Raw genomic sequence first — 17,109 nt, forward strand, 5'->3', positions numbered from 1 at the left:
TTCTCAGAATAATGTTTGTTGGATTGAAGTGAATCTGCTAGGTTCGTCAGGCAACAAAGTCTCTAATTGGACTAATGCTTGAGCTCCATGTCATTATCTACCTAGGCATCAACTGCTACAAAGTATAAAGATATATCTAAATAAGTCTTTTGAGATCCTTTAAATTAATTTCCTTTGATCTCTTCCCTAAGGATAGTCTTCATCCAGTGCAGCCCCATCCTAGTCACCTTTTCCCTGCCACACCTCATTCAGGTACCTCCATATACATTCTCAAACCATATTTCTAACTTCTCCTGCCCGCTATAAGACAGGCTGCCCAGGATACAACACTACATCCTGTCGTGAGGATGAATCTGGAGGGAGAATCTTAACAGCCTAATCACATGCTTCCCAAAAAGAACTTTTCACCAAACACTGATATTCTGCCTGGACTCAGTCCTCAATAGCAGCATACTCCCACCCTCCCTCCATATGCTCTCTGTTCCAGTGATGCGGAACCTTTTGCTGTCAATATAGAAGCCTTGTTATCCTTGTTCCCCACTGCTCTATCCCTCACTCCCATACCCCCAAGAACATCCCCCTCCAAATCTGCTCAGCTATCTACGATGTGGTCCCTAGAATGCCTGCTCTATAATGAACAAACTTGCTTCCATTTTAAACATTTTCTAATTCTTTCCATCTTCAAGTACTCACTTAAGACTTGGTTCCCTTCTGATGATACCGAATCTTAGCTACCTTCTGTCTCCTTCCCAACTGCCTACACACATACCCATGTCTCTCCCATCTGTCTACTTTCTAAACTTTCAAATTATGCCTCATCTCATCATTCAACTAAAACTACACCAAAATCACTGATAGTCTGAATTGCCAAATATTTTTTAAGTCCTCATCCTTCTTGATTTCTCCTTTCCCACTACTAATTATCTTTTCCTCCTTGATTTGCTCCTTTTTAGGTTTTCATGGCACTGTTATCTCCTGGTTCTCCTCCTAATCTGCTGACTCCTCATCCTCCATAATATCCACTAACCATGGGTGTATCCTGGGTCTTCTCCCTCTACAGCAATGGACCCCTTTGGCAATCTGGTGAAACTTATGAACTTCTCAGAACGTTTTTAAATGCACAAAACAAAATATATAGGATTACAAAGGAAATAAATTACATTAAAAGAGTTAAAAGTATTTTTTAATAAGTTCACAGACCCTAGGTTAAGAATCCTTATGTATATTTTAATGATCTCCCATGGGTTCAGGTGTCCTCTCTCTCTATCTTCATAGTCACAATCTTAATTCAGGCCTTCCATATCTCTGGCCTAGACAATTACAACAGCCTTTATTGGTCCCTTTGCCTCAAGTCTCTCCCTATTCCAATCCAAACTCCAATTAGTTGCAAAGGCGATTTTTCTAAGATGTAGGTCTTAATAAATTACTATGCTCATTCCTCTCAATAAGATCTAGGGGCTCCCTCTATGAACTCTATTGGCATTAAAGCTCTTCATAACCTTGCCTTTCCATTCTAACTTCCCAATTTCCTTACATTTTATTCCCCTCTACAATCAAACTACTCAGGTCTACTTGCAGGTCTTCACATGATATACTCATTTCCATGATTTTGCACTGGCTGTCTCCCCCATTCCTGAAATCTCCTCCTTCTCCAATTCTGCTTCCTGTTTTCCTTGGTTTGCTTTACAATTCAGCTTAAGTCCCATCTTCTAAAGAGGCATTTTTTAGTCCCCCCCCCAGCTGCTAGTGCCTTCCCCTATCAAATTACTTTCTATCTACTTTAATATATTTTGTAAGTATTCAAACACGTTGTCTTATCTTTTTTTAACATGTATACTCCTTGACTGATATTTGCTTTTATATCTCTACCACTTAGCATGGTATTTAGTATATTTTTGATCAGGAATTTAAATGCTTATTTTCTTCTTTCCTTCTTCCTCAATATATACTCTTAGAGGCCAAGGGCCTTATCTAAACTCTCCAATCTAGCCTTCAAATAACTACCAAAATGATCTTCCTAAAATTGTGAGAAATCCCCTACCCCCTTTTATGATGATTAGATTTTTAATGTTAACAGTAGTCTTTAATTAATCATAATTGTAATTCTAGGATAATTAAATGATGATATCAATAACATAATACTCGTTATGAGTTTAGTAGTGTTTTTATGATTATTTTAGTATAAGTTTTAAGGTTTGAATTAAGTACATAACTGCTTTAATATAATTAATTATTGTTAGCATAGGACTCAATTTTTAGCCAATCATTGTTACTTAGCATTTAGTGAATATGGTCTTGAACTTGTAACCTAGCCTTCTGAACATTATTCATCCTTAATAACATGATTGTCTTTTAACTCCAGTTGAGCTTAGTACCTCCCCCCCATCCTGGTATATGTCATCTTAGACACATGAAGGTCTTTTCTGATGGAGTAGGGTTTAGCACTCCTACACCATCCTGTATACATCATCTCCTGTTGTGACATGGAGCCGGAGTGTTTAGGCAGTCACTTAATATGTCCCCAAACTCTCAACATCTAATGTCTGGTGTCATGAATGATTTTTATCCTGATTATTTTTTAAATGGTATATAAGTTGTGCTAGTCTTTTGGGTATAAAGAAGGCCATCTCAAAAGGCTCAAGGTCTCTGGTCTTGACCAGAGTCTAGCTTTATTGTGAGACTGGTCCTCTCTCAATAAATCTATTTCCTTTTGGCTTGGAGACTTTGTTTCTTTCATTTGTGTTCCTGTGATTAGAAATTATGCAACAAAATGAAGATTTAATCTCCTTACTCAAATATCTTAGACAGGAATATGAGATAAAGAAGATCCAGCTCCAAAAATGGCACATTCTTTGACATAATGTAAAAACACTTGTCTTGGAGGCAGCTAGGTGGCTCAGTGGATTGAGAACCAGGACCAGAGACAGGAGGTCCTGGATTCAAATCAGATCTTAAACATTCCTAGCAGTGTGACCATAGGCAACAACCCTGGGAGGTAGGTTCTATTATTATCCCCATTTTACAGCTGAGGAAACTGAGGATGACATCAAATGACTTCCCCAAGATCATACAGCTAATGTCAGAGGCTGAATTTTAACTCAGGTCTACAGTCTCCTGGCCCAAAGCTCCATTTGCTGCACCATTTAACTTGCTTCAATTGATAGATAAATTAAGGATAAAATATATACAGGGCACTTTGCAAACTTTAAAGAGCTATGCAAATGTTAGTTATTATTATTATTATTATTATACTTTTTTGGATCATATTGCCATCTTCATCTAAGTTTCCTTGAATCAAAAGGGTGCCATTTTTACTCTTACATTCCCAGAGTCTAATATATCTCAGAGGAGACCAGAACAGTAGCAAAAGTCAAAGAGGAGGCAAAGGAGAGGCAGGGCCTTGGAGTGGAAAGAGCACAGATTCCAAAATCAAAGCATCTGGTTTCAAATTCCACTTCTTTAGTTATTTATAACCTTTGGGAAAGTGCTGCGCCAGGAGGCAAAAAGACTCTATCCTCCAGAGTTCAAAAATCGCCTCTGACACTAGCCATGTGACTGAGCAAGTCACTTAACCCTGTTGGCCTCAGTTTTCTCATTTGTAAAATGCAATAGAGAAGGTAATGGTAAACCCCTTCGGTATGTCTGTCACATACACACACGCACACTCGGTAATAAATGAGTCAGACAAGACTGGAAAACCTGGAAAACGACCGATCAACAACAACAAGCCTAAGAGATCTAGAACAAGCCACCAAACTTCCTGGGTCTTAGTTTCCTAACCTATAAAATGCGAAGGTTGGGCTAACTGGTAACTGACGTCCCTTCAGTTCTAGATCTACAATCCTAGGGACATTCCAGAAACCTCAATTTCCAAGGGAGAAAAAAAAAAGAGAGCAGTCACTAAAGCTTCATGTGATCTCTCCAAGCGAGCAGGATAGAGGAAAAAAAGAAAAGGCATCATCTCGTTGTCATGACGATAGTAAAGAAGCTGCATCTAGACCTTCCCAACCAAGAAATCTCCGCCTCCGTAGCCGCAAAAATCCGCACCCTCGTCGCAACCAAGACAATTCTAAAGGGACAGCTCTGAAAGAGGGAAGCAGAGGTCCTCTGGATCCCACGCATGCCCCAAACTTCCCACCGGAGATCTGCAGGCTTCGCGCGATTGATGACCAACAGCTGGCATTCCGGTAGTCTGCCCAGAGGTACACTTTACCTAAAATACAGGACCTTCCTCAGCCTGGACCCAGGTAACGTTCGTAGCTCCGCGCCAATCTAGGGTTCGTCCTACTTGCTTTAAACTTCACCAATTGGAACCTCCGCTGTCTGCAAAGGCCCGCCCCACCGCTAGTCAACATGGAGTTGGGAAGTACCATACATCTTGGGGGGGGAGTAAAGGAAACTGTTGGAGTACCGGCGCCTCTCTGCTTACCTAGAAGGCCCTTTTAAAGTTATATACGTATAGTATTTTTCTGAATGGACGCATGTTTCTTTAAATTCATGAATTATGGAGAAGTGGGAAATTTCGAAGTTTTGTAAACCTTTATATTTCCCCAGCGCTCTCGGAAAGCCATCCAGGCCCGGTACGTGGAGACTTACGTAGCGGGTCCGACTTTTCCTGGAGGACCCATCAGCCGGAGTTTGACCTCAAGACTACGTCTTGGTGCCCTTTTACGTTACGGACGAGTTGTTTCCCCGCCCCTCCATCTACTTGTTTGCCACAGGTCTGACCTCCAAGAGAGGTCGCCGCCTGGGGTGGGTGTGGGGAACTTCAGGCTCGGTTCCGCGGCCTCCTACCGCAGAGAGAACAGACTTTCGGACTTTAGAGGTTGAGGCTTCCTCCTCTGACGACCTTTAGGGCATCTCTTGAGGTGAGACTCGGCCTTGGGCTTCTTCGATGCTAGAGTTTCGTGCCAGGGTCGTTAGACGTTATCCAGCTCAACCCCCTCCTGTTCTTCACCCCACCGCACCCCCCGAATTCCCAGGTCACTGAGGAAGACACTGAGTCCCAAAGGTATTGGATTTGCTCAGGGTCACTGAGAAGAGTGGCAGAGCCTGCCAGGGTTTGTTTGAAACAGACGTGAATTAAAAAGACACGCCTGTATTCTTTTATTAGGGAAGGAGAAGGAAAAAAACACTTTTTATGCGCCTACCATGTGTAGGTTGTCCCATTTGATCCTCGAGATAACCCTGCTAGGTAGGTGCTATTATTAACCCCAGTTTAAGGGGGAGGAAACTGAGGTTGAGTTCCTGAATGCCTTCTAATTCTTTAAGTGTTTCAGTGGACTTCCTGATCTCTATCCTCTGAGCCTAGGAACCTCTTAGTTTAGGTATTCGAATAACTAATTAATCCTAAATTTACATACAGTTGGCTTAAAAAATTTTTTTTAACATTTTTTTAATTTGCTAAATTTCCCACTCTGCCCCTTCCCTCTGACAGAGAGCATTCCTTATAAGAAAGGTTATCTTTTTTATCTTTCCCTTATCCAATCCTTTTGGCAGTCTGTTGAAGCCAATGGAACTTTTCTCAGAATGGTTTTTAACTGCATAAAGTAAAACATAAGATTACCAAAAAAAAAACAAAAACAAAAAACAACACAATTATACTGAAATACATTTATATTTTAAAAAATGAGTTCAAGGACACCCAGGTTAAGAATCACTACTTAACAGAATTTTTTTTAGGAACAGTTAAGTTAACCATCATATTGAAAAGTGAATGATACGGTTCTTCAGTTTTGTAAAAAATTGTGGAAAGGTTATCTTTGAGAACAAGCTTAGTATTGTAATTTCGCAATATCTAATTTCAGCTGCTTTGTTCTTTCCATTTACGTTTTTACTGGCTTTGTTGAATATGTTGTTTTACTAGTTCTGTTTATTTCACTTGGTCTCAGATCAAGTCTTATCATGTTTGTGGGTATTTGTCAGTTCTCACTTTACATAAGTTGACTGTTTTACAGACCTCTGCTTAAATAAATTTTTAATGCAAATTTAAATTTACCTAAAGTTGTGGGGAAGGGAGGGTGGGAGATAAGATCTCAAAAGTGAATTCAATCAGAATTTAATTCATTTCAAATTGTATTAAATGGCCACCTACTATTTGCAAAGCACTATGCTAGAAAATGGGGACAGATAATCAGATGGCATCCTCAGACTTCCAGACAATCACTGTGATGCTGGCCCAATTGGGAAGAGCTCCAGTTGTTCCTTATTCCAGAGATTTGTCCAAAGTTTCATAAGGGAATGGCAGGTATTGGGAAAGGGAAGAGGAAATATGGGTCTCTTTAGTCATATGTAAAATAGCTTATTAAGTATGTCAAGTTTCTTGAAATTCTTATCTTCTTGTAGTCCTGAAAGTTATACAGCAACACTGTTTAAATGTTTTGACTAAAACCTTTATCTTAAATTCTATGAAAGAGCATTTGATAGACAGAAAGAATTAGTTTAAGAGCAGAGATTGATCAAAGGGACTCAGACTTTTAGACAATTGTGTTGTCTAAAAGATGGTAAAAAAGATCATTAAAAATTTTTAGGTTCAGATGACTGCTTGACATTTGAAGAATTTAAATATTTTTGTTTTAGTAAGGTTTACATACACTAACTGGAAATAGTGCCAAGAAGCACTATGAGCATTTGTATTGACATTTGAAATATATTCATATTCAAGGATTTGCTCTATTAATAGATGGTTACAATAAAATTACCAGGTATTTTCTTTTTCTCCCCTCTTCACACTAGAAGGTGGAAAATTTCTGTGTTGGCCCGCTACTCTTAAGCAAAGATGCATCCAGATTTATCTCCACACCTTCACACTGAGGAATGTAATATCTTAATTAACCTATTAAAAGAGTGCCACAAAAAGGTGAGAATTCAAAAATGTTATTTCTTTAAAAAGGAAAGTATTATTGAATTATATTAAATATTCTTATTAACAAACTATGATAATCATAATTATCTCTGTTGGGGAAGACAATATAGTGTGGACAATCCTAAATCATTTATAAGACATTTATCTTTGGAATTCACAATTTAAACAAAAATAATGAGTTTAGTATTTTCTCTTGTGTTTTTATTCCACAAAGTATTATTTTGCTAGTCACTAAAAGTTATCCTAAGGAAATAATTTTTAAAATATCTTTGAGTCAAGTTTGGTACCACATGGTTATAAACAATTCACCATAACTCATCTACTAAGTCATATCTAGAAGAGTAGCAGTTTTGTTGATAGAAGGAATTCTATACCAGAAGTTCCCTCATCGACAACATGACTGATTAATTCTTTGGAGTAGTTACATGAATATGAAATAGCATGTGTGGTAAGAAGATTGGTGTAGGATTTGAGAAAACTAAGTCGTAGCTCTAACTTTGCCATTTTTGTGATCTCAACTTATTTTTTTTCTTCATTGGCCATTGGTTTCATCTTCTATAAAATAAAGGTTTTAAACTAGATTATTTCTAAATTTCTAAGAATCTATGTTTTTCTAATGGTGTTGTCTTAATAATCAGAAACCATGTTTCTTTAAGTTGTTGCAAATTAGTACTTATAATACTGTGGGAATACAATTATATCTTAATTTTTTAAAATTTCATTCTGTATTTTATTCTATTCAGTCTATTATTATTATCAAGGGAGCAACACTGAGAATCAATATCTATGAGGGCAAATTCAACTTTGTTTTTCTACAGAGCTTCTCTTTTTTAGGAAAAAAAAATCCCAAATCAAAGGAAATGCTTACTCTCTTCTAACTGACTACACTAACAAGTTATTTTCTAATAGCAAAACATTTTACTACCAAGTTATAGAGATATAGGAGTAAAAATATTCTTATCATTAGAAATAGTAGAAATACTTATTGGAGTAAAAATATTCTCATCATTAAGAAACCTGTTTGAATTAGACATAAGCAATATATGGTTCAGACATTTAAAACTAAATACAAGTGATATAGATGATTAATCTGTAATTAAGAAGTATCTGTTCAAACAGGATATGAGGTATAAAAAGTTGTTTGCAGATAAACATTGTTATATATTTGCTCTTCCAGCATAGTAGAGCATTCCTGTTTAAAAATAAGACGGAGTTATTTCGATTCATACTTTTACCACTTTCCTACAGAGCTTCAGAAACATGCAACAAAAACCTAACACAGGAAGCCTCAGGCAATGTTGACTTTATCTAAAGGGTCTCTGACTTTCTGGTTATATTGTATCATTTTTACTTTGGGAGACTTGTTGCTCAGGCCTATAATCTTATTGGTATAGGAAACTCCCTTTGCCAATGCAAATTATTAGTTGTTCTTCAACTTTTAAGATGTTAGAACAGAGGGGGCAGCTGGGTGGCTCAGTGGTTTGAGAGCCAGACCTAGAGACAGGAGGTCCTGAATTCAAATCTGGTCTCACACTTCTCAGCTTTGTGACCCTGTACAAGTCACTTGCCCTCCATTGCTTACCCCTTACCATTCTTCTGCCTTGGAACCAATACACAGTATTGGTTCCAAGACAGAAAGTAAGGGTTTTTTAAAAAAAAGATGCTAGAACAGTAATGGTGAACCTTTTAGAGATGGAGTGCCGGATCCCCCAGACCAAGTACCCCTTTCCCCCCACTGAGTGTTGGATGTCTCCTGCTCCTCCCCCCAACCTCCCACTTCCTCCCACCTCTTTACACCACACAGGAGAAGGAGAAAACACTCCTATTGAGCTGGTGGGCAGAGGGGCGTTGTGGAGAGGGAGAAGGGAGCAGCTCTGTCCAAGTCCCTCTGCCTTTCTAGTAACAAACTCTGGGGGTTGGGTGGGGAAGGAGGGTGGCCTCATGCCCACAGAGAGTGCTCTGCGTGCAATAGGCTCACCATCACTGTGTAAGAGAGTTGCTTCAAGCACTGAAATGTTATATGACTTGTCCAGAGTAATCCCTATGTGGCAGAAGCAGATCTGAATTAAGGTCTTTCCAAGACCAGATGACTCATTAAGAGCTTGTTGCTCTGCCAGGAACTATAGACAAAAATTACTTTTTTCTTAAAGAGAATTTAGGAATTGAAAGAGTTGGAGGAGCCCTTGAGTCTCCCTTTGGCCACTCATCCTATTATTATCACACTTTGCCTTAGCTATTTCTGCAAGAATATAATTATTCTCATTTCTGGGGTTGGGGGTGGTAGTAATTCAAGGACTTCAGTCACTAATAAGATCTTTTACTGATTGACACAAGATACAGAATACTTTCTGTGTTTAATGCTTCAAAACAGAAAACCTTTGGCGTGATGATTCTATTATTACTTTTAATAATTTGAGCAAGTCACTCAACCTTTCTGAACCTCATCTTATACTACCATCTACCTCACAGGAGTGTTGTGAGGAACAAATGAGAAGAGTGTATGTAATACATTTTGTAAACTTTTAAAATAATAAATATACATATATATCATTTATGTATATTTACAACAGTTATATACACATAAGTGGATAGGTGATACAAGAAATGCAGTAATCCTAGATGAGTCACTGAGATTATAAATCTGATTTGGGCAAGGTGCGATATCTGAGTTAAGTAAAGGGAGGTGGTGAGAGAAGAAGAAACGAGAGAACACTATTAAACTATAATAACTATTGCTTTAAAAGTAGAATCTAGGTATATGTATAGAATATTATAAGTAAAACTAGTCATAGATGAACTAAGTAATATTTCTCCAAATATTGTATGTGATTTCACAGGAAAGGAAAGATTCATTGGAAAGGTACTTCTATATTCATTTGAATGACAGTCCATCTACTAGCAAGGAAACAAGTAGGAATAATGCAAACTAAGTGATGATGTTGAAAAGGCCATTAGCTAATTAGTATGAAGTCTTAAAATCCTGTCATTTTTTTTACCTCTTGTTCGAAAAGGGGAGTGGCAGAGGTGAAGTAGGCTTTGTGAACATAAGTCCATAATCACTCCAAATTTGAGAAATGGAAGGGATTTGAGTGATTATCTAATCCCACCAAGTACTTAACTAGGAATGATCTAGACCAATGTTTGCAAAGTATGCATTCCATGGGGGTTGGAGTAGCTGCTCTGTTCCCCCTCTTCCTAGTGCCTGAGGACATTTTTTAATGCCCCACTCCTCTGTCCCCTCTCTGAGATAAAGTGAGGGGCTCATAGGCAGCTTGAAGTTGCAGTTTGGGCATGTGTTGTAAGAGTTTACTAACTCTTACTAGATTATTGGTATAGTGTGTTTTTACCAATAATTTATCCTATATGGATAGGCTGTTAAGTTATGACTGTTGAGACAAGGTGGTTCTCAGAGCATTCTCAAGAATTCCGGCTTCGGGGCAGCTGGGTAGCTCAGTGGATTGGGAGCCAGGCCTAGAGACAGGAGGTCCTAAGTTCAAATCTGGCCTCAGATGCTTCCCGTCTGTGTGACCCTGGGCAAGTCACTTGACCCCCATTGCCCACTCTTACCACTCTTCCACCTGTGAGCCAATACACAGAAGTTAAGGGTTTAAAAACAAAACAAAAAACAACAACAAAAGAATTCTGGCTTAGCCAGGAATATAAAAAATATATATTTATTATGATTTTTTAAAGAACTAAAGAAAAGGGATAGGAAGAGGAAATAAGTAGATAAGAATTCTTATAATATATTTATCCTAAGCTAATAAATCTTATCTAACCAGTCAAATAAATCTAACTCGCAAGAATCTCTTCAGTCGCCAACAAAATTGGGGCTACACTCTCTTCCTATTCTATCTAAATCCCCCCCAAAATTTTATCCTATCTAAATTCTTATCTTATACACAAAAAAGAGTAAGTTGAGTTTTTCTTCTTAGCTGTATAGTTGGAAAAAACAGCTCAGAATCTCTGAGGTCTTCCTCCACACTCGCAGCAAACCATCTGGGCTTATAAATGATAATTCACCCAGTGATCTCCTTGGCTGATTTTGGCCTGTTAGATAAAATTTTTATGTAGGAAGCAGTTGAGAAAATTCCTACTATAGCCAAGCCTCTCCCAGGATCTCCTATGCACACAGGATCAAACCCAAGAATATAACTCAAGGCTTTCTGGGAAAAATTCTCTTACTTACAATTCGTCTCTGAGATTCCATTTAAAGAAGCCTTAACTTACACCTTACCTATTAATTTATTCATAAATTATTCTATGTAACTATTTTCTAATATATTCTTACTTAATTAACTCTTAATTAATAAATATCCTACTATACATGTGAACTCGAAAACGTTCACCAATGCTGATCTAGACTCTACTTGAAGATCTCCAAGGGAGAGGAATCCACTACCTCTCTCAAGATAGCCTGTTACATTTTTTGGACAACACTGTCCTTAGGAAGTTTTTACTGACATCAAGTGTTAATTTGCCTTTTTGCAGCTTCCATCCTATTGTTCCTTGTTCTACCCTCTGAGGCCAAACAGAATAAGTTTAATCTATCACTCATGATAGTCTTTCAGATACTTGCAGATAATTGGCTTGTCTCTCTGAGTTTTCTCTTGTCCAAATAAATATCCCTAGTTCCTTCGACCCATCTTCATGGTATGAATTTACAGCCCTTTATCATCTTGGTTGTCCTCTTCTGTACTCTTTACACATTTTCCCTGCCCTTCTTAAATTATGATACACAATACTTCAGATTTGTTCTCTTCACAGTATAGTACAGAGGGACTATCACTTCTTTATCCTAAGCCTCTCTCAGTGAAGGCCAATAAAAACAATATTGTTTTACCTTTTTTTGGCTATATATAGCACCACACTGCTGATATTGAAGCTACAGACAAACTTGTCAACCATGCCTCTTCCATCACTGAAGAACTTCACATTTCAATTGAATTTCTTTTTAGAATTTCTAAGTACTCTGGCCCAGAGGTATCAAAGATATGGCCCATAGTCATCTAGAATGTTAACCCACAATAGATTCAAATGTAACTGGGAAATAATGTAATAAAATAAATAAAAAATAACAGTAAAACATAGGTAATGCAAATATGTCATTTTCTATGTCCATGCACCTTCAGGGATCCTTGTATGTTTTAGCAGTGACCCACATTTCTGTTTTGATTTGTCAGCACTGCTTTAGCCTCTCAAGACCATTTTTGGATCTTGCCTCTAATCCAGTATTGGCTCTCATGTCCACCTTTGTATCATCTATAAATTTGTTAAACATATTATCTATCCCTTTACCTAGGTAATTGAGAAAAATGTTAAACATCATAGGCACCAATCCCTTAGGCACTACTCTGGAAGCACCTGAATTTGACACTGATTAACTAATTATCATGCCATTCATGCCAAATCTGTACGACTATATCTTTTTCTAACACATCTTCATCAAGCCCTTAGTTAGCTATATTAACACCTTAGGCTCCTGCTTAAGAGCAGGTCCTGACTTTTGGTGAAATAAGTTTTCTCATCAGGATTTCCTTATAACAATTTATAAATGTTTTTCTTTTTAGTGGCATTGACACATGAATTGAAGTTATATAAGAAGCCTATAAGAATTATTTATATGTACTTTGTACAAGATACCTTTTCCATTTTATTGACTAAATTATCTTGTGTTATTTGCCTTATAGCACAATGTCCTGAAATTTTTTGGTCACTGTAATGAAATTGATCGTGAGATGCGGAAATGCCTAAAGAAAGAGGTAAAGCCACCTTAGTGATTTGGAAGGTAGGACAGGAGCTACCAAAAGAACTTTTTTTTACCCCAAGAAGTCAAAATCAGGAGACTGCATGACCAAGGGCTCCTCTGTTCTGATCAGGTGCAGAAGATGTATGACCTTTTGTGTTGTTTCATATAAGGTAAATGTTTCCGTTGACTCTTACTCTTTCATTCCTCAGTAAATGAGAGAATGATTTAGAAATCTTTAAAATAAAAATGAATCAGTAACCAGATAAAAATGTTGATCTAAAATAGGGATAAAAGTAATCACCATCCCTTAGAATCAGGATAGAAGGGTTGGTAAAAGATGGATCCATGAAAGGAGAAGATAGTACATAAGTGGAATAGGTAATAGCCATCTTCAAGGAGCAGAATGTTTTCCTTTATATCCCCAAAAGACATGTGTAGGAGCAGTGGGAATAAATAAGGAGATGAATTTAAGCTCAGTGTAAAAAGCTTTCTAACAGTGAACAACTACAAATATTCAGACTCAGACAAGATGTTCATCTATTATGAATGCTAGAAAATGGATTCATGATTCTGGTAGGACATTGAAGTTAATGACCTTCAAAGTGGTTCTTTTAATCCCTAGAGCAGTGATGGCAAACCTTTTAGAGACAGAGTGCTGGGCCCCACCCCAACCCCCTACTGCATGCCATGCCCCCTCCCCCATACTGAGTGCCTGGCACCCCCCCTCCCCTTTACCCCTTACAGAGGAGGGAGAAAGTGCTCCCATCAGGCTGCTGGGCAAAGGGGCAGGTGACGTAAGGAATGGCCTTGGTAGATGTAGAAAGCTGGGAGGAGAGTGGCTTGAGTGCTCTGTACCCCTATAGCTCTGCTGCCTGTAAGCCACCCACCTCACCCCCTGTGCGGTCCCATTGGGCTGCTGGGCAGAGGGGGAGGGGAGCAGCTCTGCCCAAGTCCCTCTGCCTTTCTAGTAATGAACTAGGGGAAGGGGTGGGCAGCCAAGTGCCCATAGAGAGCATTGTATGTCATCTTTGGTCACCCATACCAGGGTGCCCATCACTGCTGTAGAGCAGTGATGGGCAAACTACGGCCCCCTGAAATGTTCTATCTGGCCAGTGACGTTATTCCTAATCTGACGAATACAATGAGTAGGATACAATACAATGAAACTTCGAAAGAGAAACAGATTGACAGATGAGCATTTCCTTTCCTTTGGTCCCCTCTTTAAAAAGTTTGCCCATCGCTGCCCTAGAGTATTTACAAATAAAAAATAGGAAATGTAGAACAAATAAATTTTTAAAAACATCTCCCTTCTTAAATGTTAAATCCAACCTGAACTTAAGTGAAATTCAGTGACATAATTAGCAGCCCTTTTTTTTCACATACAAATCTATCCCTCTCCCCACTGTTTTGTTTGTTTTCCAGTATGGAGAAAGGAGGGCCAAGAGCAGGGCAATGGGAGAAGCTAAGCGACAGAAACTTTCTGGTATTTCAGAAGAGTCGGAGAACTGAGTTCTGCTCTCACTGGACATCTTGACTAAGATAAATAAACATCTGGACAGTTAGCTAATGACTTAAAGAATGTCACCATTCTTAAACAGTGAACCTTTTTATGAGCTGCAGAGAAATTTGGAAATTGGTAGTATAAAACTTGTAATTGCAAGACTACAAGTTTGACCATTCCTTGCCATCAACAAAACATCAACATTTCAATGATGACTATTTGTTTATTGCCTTCTCTAAGAAAATCATTATTTTCCTTTTGTCTACTAACCTAGAGGAATAAAGAAAGGACATTGCTAACAGCCTCATCTTCATAGCAACATAAAAGTATTGATACTTCACTTCAGTATCTGAAAACATCTGTGTTCCTTCTATAAGATCTAAGCCATCTTCCACACCTTAGGAGACAGCCTTCATGAATTGTTCATTGAAAAAAAGACTTTTTTAAAAAGTAATGAAAATAAGTTGAAGATGGAGGGTTCTGGGAATCTTTTGCCCAAGATAAAAATGTTCTAGTTTTCATTTATACACGGAAAGCTATTTTCCTCAGTGATTAAAAATTTGTGATACAAATTGTGAAGTCATACCTTTCTTTGGTTTTCAAGATACTTTTTTGATAAGTTGAATATTTGTCTAGTTTTATAGAGAGAACATGCTCATAAGACAAGTATTTTAAAAAGTTGAAAAACTGAGTGAATTCATTATCAACAAACATTCATTAAATTTGCCAATACCAATACATTTATATTATATGTATACATGTGCATTATAGCTATATAAAAGTTTGAGGTTATATATAGCATATATAAAATTGTAGGTACTGACACATAGGTATATGTATGGTATATGGCTATATTCTGGACCTAAACATGGTTCTAGGATTAGGCTTGGCCCTATAGTTGATCATTTTACATATTTGCTATCTTCTACCCTTGACTCCCTTGACATCTTGTCTTTCCCATTGTTCACAACAATCTTCAGTTCTGGATAATTCACTGTAATCCATCTTCTCTCACTCACCTAAGCTACTTAATATCACTTTAGTCCCACCATTATGCTGACTGGTTCCATTTAGGAATCATGCATGTTTTCTGATCCAAGTTGGACCCTTTCTGTCACAACAAAGCTTTGGTCATTGTCAAAGCCTATCATCTAGTTACCAGCCTACTAGTAATGAGACCCACTTCAGAAACCAGACTCAAGTCAAGGACCACAATCAAAGCCTTTCCAGAATGGAAGAATATGCCAGAATTTGCCTTCAACTGGTATAGTCTTTGCAAACTCAAGATTCTCCTACATGCCATGATGAGACATGGACTTAAGTATTATAAGAAGGGACTTCTAGGTGGTGCAACGAATAGAATGCTAGGCCTGCAGTCAAGAAGATTCAATCTTCCTGAGTTCAAATCTGGCCTTAGATGTTGCTCTCTGACCTTAGACAAGTCACAAACAAGTTCCCTGTTTGTCTCAGTTTCTCATCTGTCAAAGGAGCTAGGCTAGGAAATAGCAAACCATTCCAGTATCTTTGCCAAGAAAATCCCAAAATGAGTCAAAAAGTTGGACATGACCAAAAGGACTGAAAAAAAAAAAACGATTTTTAAATGATCTATAATGGCAATGAGTGGAACTCAATTGAGTAAGAAGATAAGAATGAACTAAACTCTATTTGAGAAACTAAAATATTTTCAGTGATTTCAAACTGCTCTCTTACAAATTAATTTTTAACAATATTTTTCTAGCAGTGCTCTGTGGCTAAATCCCAATCTCTGAATAATCAAGATTATAGATGCCTCAAAGGGCAGTGGAGAGATGTGTGGTCAACTTTATCCATTAAATTTGGGATTTGAACCCAAGTTGTCTTGCCTTTGTAACTTTTCCCCAGAAGCCATGCTTTTCTCATTGGTGAATGCCTCAATAAAAATCTCTTGCCCTCAGAATAATATTCAAACAAATACTACAAAATTAATACAAATAGTGTGCCAATTGCCTGGCTTACTACTGTACTGTCTATCCCTGTAATATCCTTCTCAACATTCTCCTCTGTGTTGTCTCCACCTATTAGAAGGTTAGCTCTTGGAGGGAAGGGACTGTCTCGTATTTGTATACTAGCACTTAACACTGCTTGGCACATGGTGCATAATAAATACTTTTTCATTCATTTCCAGGCCTTCCTGCCTTCAGGTTTAATACTTTGTCCATTTCACCACATTGTTTCTTGGCATTAAAAAATACCAAAATCAAAATGCTGTACTGCTATCTGTGTAATATAGGGAGGGAGCCCTGAGGGAGATCCTCAAGGACACTGAGTAGATTCTCTGTGGAGAATATGCGAGTGGACAGGATGAGAAAGCTTGGAGAAGGTGATACTTATAAACACCCACACCTGTTAGATTGATGAGCCATTGAACTTATCCATGCTATGACTTCCCTTCTTTATGGCAAGTAATTTAGAGCTGCCAGTACAGAATTATTTTTTTTAAAAGAATTGTCTTGAGAAACTAAGTAACAAGAAGATTAACTACCAAAGTTCCCACCAGATCCTCTAATAAACAGGCATTAATGTTGTAACTTGATCTACTGTATTGTCCCTTTTAATGTTTCACCTTACTGAGAAGTAAAAGGACTCACAACTCTTAAGTCCTGACTAGTTTAAAGTAAACAAGACTATAGAGTGACAGTACTGTATATCCCAGCCTCCACTACAAAACTATTTCATTGCAGTTTAGAGGCAGTGTTATACCACTAAGTGTTTTAGCAATTCTGGTTCTTGGTAGGGAATGTATGCACAATTTAATTTTATTTTTAATCGTTTTTATTTTTAAAATTTAATCTGCATTATTCATATTTTATCTGTCACTTAAATCTAGACAGTAAATAAAGCAAAAAATTAAGCCCCAATGTATAGTTTTTGCTGATTTCTAAGATGAAATATTCTCACTGAAAATTTCATAGTTGATCCTTAAGAGTTGGTAATAGAGGCTCAAGGGGACCTTGG

At 37.7% G+C, this 17,109-nt stretch overlaps 1 protein-coding gene across 1 annotated transcript; it reads left to right on the forward strand.

Annotated features, from left to right (window-relative positions):
- The first annotated feature begins 4,672 nt into the window (after nt 1-4,672).
- CMC2 (C-X9-C motif containing 2) lies at nt 4,673-14,687 on the forward strand. The gene is made up of 4 exons (XM_044660964.1): nt 4,673-4,868; nt 6,736-6,859; nt 12,556-12,627; nt 14,037-14,687. Exons 2-4 carry the CDS (start codon nt 6,779-6,781, stop codon nt 14,121-14,123), a joined length of 240 nt encoding a protein of 79 aa, XP_044516899.1. The 5' UTR covers nt 4,673-4,868; nt 6,736-6,778; the 3' UTR covers nt 14,124-14,687.
- Nucleotides 14,688-17,109: the final 2,422 nt, after the last annotated feature.

The sequence above is a fragment of the Gracilinanus agilis genome, chromosome 2, assembly GCF_016433145.1.
Source record: "Gracilinanus agilis isolate LMUSP501 chromosome 2, AgileGrace, whole genome shotgun sequence".
In the NCBI taxonomy this organism is placed as follows: Eukaryota; Metazoa; Chordata; class Mammalia; order Didelphimorphia; family Didelphidae; genus Gracilinanus; species Gracilinanus agilis.

What these genes read in the sequence shown, in the direction of transcription:
- CMC2 (XM_044660964.1), top strand. Translation starts at nt 6,779, where the DNA reads ATGCATCCAGATTTATCTCCACACCTTCACACTGAGGAATGTAATATC. An exon ending in TAAAAGAGTGCCACAAAAAG is followed by an intron (nt 6,860 to 12,555) that starts GTGAGAATTCAA and finishes TTTGCCTTATAG; the next exon opens with CACAATGTCCTGAAATTTTT. An exon ending in GGAAATGCCTAAAGAAAGAG is followed by an intron (nt 12,628 to 14,036) that starts GTAAAGCCACCT and finishes TTTGTTTTCCAG; the next exon opens with TATGGAGAAAGGAGGGCCAA.